This window comes from Brachyhypopomus gauderio, chromosome 9 (assembly GCF_052324685.1).
Source record: "Brachyhypopomus gauderio isolate BG-103 chromosome 9, BGAUD_0.2, whole genome shotgun sequence".
Taxonomy (NCBI): Eukaryota; Metazoa; Chordata; class Actinopteri; order Gymnotiformes; family Hypopomidae; genus Brachyhypopomus; species Brachyhypopomus gauderio.
In genome coordinates this window covers 4915633-4918132 of record NC_135219.1, presented here as the reverse complement: position 1 = coordinate 4918132, position 2500 = coordinate 4915633, and the positions used below count along the sequence as shown (strand labels likewise).

General features: G+C 52.9%; 1 protein-coding gene across 9 annotated transcripts in view; it reads right to left on the bottom strand.

Moving 5' to 3' along the window:
* ptprk (protein tyrosine phosphatase receptor type K) overlaps positions 1–2500 on the bottom strand; it is a 137480-nt gene that overhangs the window by 64305 nt on the left and 70675 nt on the right. For all 9 annotated transcript variants that reach the window (XM_077016606.1, XM_077016599.1, XM_077016600.1 and 6 more), the window contains one exon: positions 849–1142. In XM_077016606.1, the coding sequence (XP_076872721.1) occupies positions 849–1142 (294 nt within the window). The remainder of the gene's footprint in view (positions 1–848; positions 1143–2500) is intronic.

The following is a 2500-nucleotide window of genomic DNA, read 5'->3' as shown; positions in this document are numbered from 1 at the left end:
GGGATGCACACTCATGCCTGAACACACACAAGGTGTGTGTGTGAGAGAGAAAGAGAGAGAGAGAGACAAAGAGAGAGAGACAAAGAGACAGACGAGGAGTTGCATGGAAAATGAGGGATTTCTGCCCGCTGTCAGCCAGTGGCTGGGCAAGCGGGTGGTTTCAGACTGCCCATATCTGGGAGGAGATTAGCATGTGATTGGCTGCCAGACATGAAAGGGATGGAACCTGTCAAGAGAAGAATAGGTAAATGACCCCGACACCCACCCCACCTGCCCCCAAACACCCCCAACCTAGAGAGAGGAGGAGGGAGAGAGAACGAGGGAGGGAACAGTGCCTCTCCCTCCCTCCCTCCCTCCGTCTCCTCACCTCCACCCCCGATCTCATTCCCTCCGTCTCTGCTAAGGTCACATACAGTGCAGACGCCATGGCAACCTGGAGTGATAGAGGGCCACAGTGTCCCAACTCACCCGCTCTGGTGCAGACGCTCTCGCCGGAGGAATCACTCACTCCTCTGTTTTTCCTATTACAAAGCCCAGGCCCCACCCCCTGGCACACCCCCTGCCCCAGCCCCGCCTCCCACCACCGGGGGAAGTCATTTATATGCAAATACAGCAGCACATGCTCGTATCGCGCGAGAAGCAGACAAGATAATGCATCAAAATCAGGTAAACAAGTAAACAAATGAACAAACAAACAAAAGCTATAATCAACTAAGCAGAAGCATTTGACCTGGAACACAGACAGACAGAAAGGGATGGATGGATGGATGGAGGGATGGACAGACAGACGGACGGAGCGGTTGAGAAGAAAGCATGGTTCCTGCCACAAACAAGAACCCAGAACCCACCAGCGCACTTGGTGCGGGTGATGAGCGGCGGACCCGGCTGGCCGGTGCCGCCCTCGCCCGGCCGGGTCAGCAACACCCTGATCTCGTACTCGGTGTCGGGGTCCAGGTGCCACAGCTTGTAGTTGGGTGAGTTGACAGCATGCGTCTCGGTCCACGTGCCCGAGGTCATGCGATACTCCACCTCCTTCAGAATGATGGGGCCATCACCAAAGATGGAGTTGGCGTTGAGCTGGATGAGGAGGTAGGTGGGGCCCACACCCAACAACTGGGGAGGAGCAATGGGCCTCGGGGGTTCTGAGAGAGAGAGAGAGAGAGAGAATCTTTTCATTCAGCACATATACGTATATATTCTATAGTTCAGAAGTGCCTGTAATACTAGTGACTGTAATATCATGTGCAGCTAGAAATGAGGACAATAAGAGCAGGGTGCTGTGTGTGGGCGTGTGTGGGGCAGTAAAGGGTGGAGAGTGTAGGTGGAGCAGTGGTGATTGGCAGAGGATGTGGGTGTGTGTGGGGCAGTGAGGTGGAGCAGTGGTGTAGAGGGTGTGGTGGGGTAGTGTAGAGTGGAGGGTGTTGGGGTATTAGTGTTGGGTGGAGGGTGTGTGGGGAGCAGTAGTGTAGAAGGTGTGGGGAGTAGTAGTGTTGGGTGGAGGGTGTGGGGGCAGGAGTGGAGGGTGTAGTTGTATGTGGGGTAGTGTTGGGTGTAGTAATGAAGTCTGGAGGGTGTGTGGGGGCAGTAGTGAATGGTGGGTGTGTTGGTCTGTGTGGGGTAGTGTTGGGTGTAGTAATGAAGTCTGGAGGGTGTGTGGGTCTGTGTGGGGTAGTGTTGGGTGTAGTAATGAAGTCTGGAGGGTGTGTTGGTCTGTGTGGGGTAGTGTTGGGTGTAGGGCAGAAACTACAACTCAATGTGCCACTAACTGTTTCAAAGTAAATTTAAAAAATGAGATAACACACACACTCATAGACAGACACTGACACATACACCTTCCCATCACAAATGATGCCCAATTACAGGACAGCAGACTATCCAGATGGTTCTTGAGTCTAGCAAAGTGGGTCAGAGTCTAAAGCAAAACTGGCATGATCTTCAACACACACACACACACACAAACACACACCTGCGTGCACACACAAAAAAACAGGCATGCTCTTCTTACAAACCACCCACCCCAACAAACTCTGCATACTTTAACATATTGATTGCGATTCAAATTCAGAAGGCAGACGTGTGCCCGGCATCTCTCTCCCCGTGTCCCGCAGTAGGGATCATGTCCCGCAGAAGAGATTCTCCCCAGGACGAAAGACGCACAGTGGACTCACTTCAGAAACTCACCCCACGCAAAGTTCTTACACTACAGTTAGATCTTCTACGAGAGACAAGACGCTAAGTTCAGAGTGAAGAGTAAATAAGTATGTAGACCCGTCCACACCCACCCATACACATCCCCCCCCCCCCCCCCCCACACACACACAAAATACCCACACACACCTCCACACCCACCCACACACACCTTTTCACTCTCTCACACCAGATGGTCCCCATTTGTTGCTTGTAATTAGTCAGCTCAGACCCTGTGAGAGCACAGAGCTCAGAGCCGGGCCCGTGTTGGAGCATGCTCAGTCCTGCCCGTCTTTGAGCATATCGTCTCCAC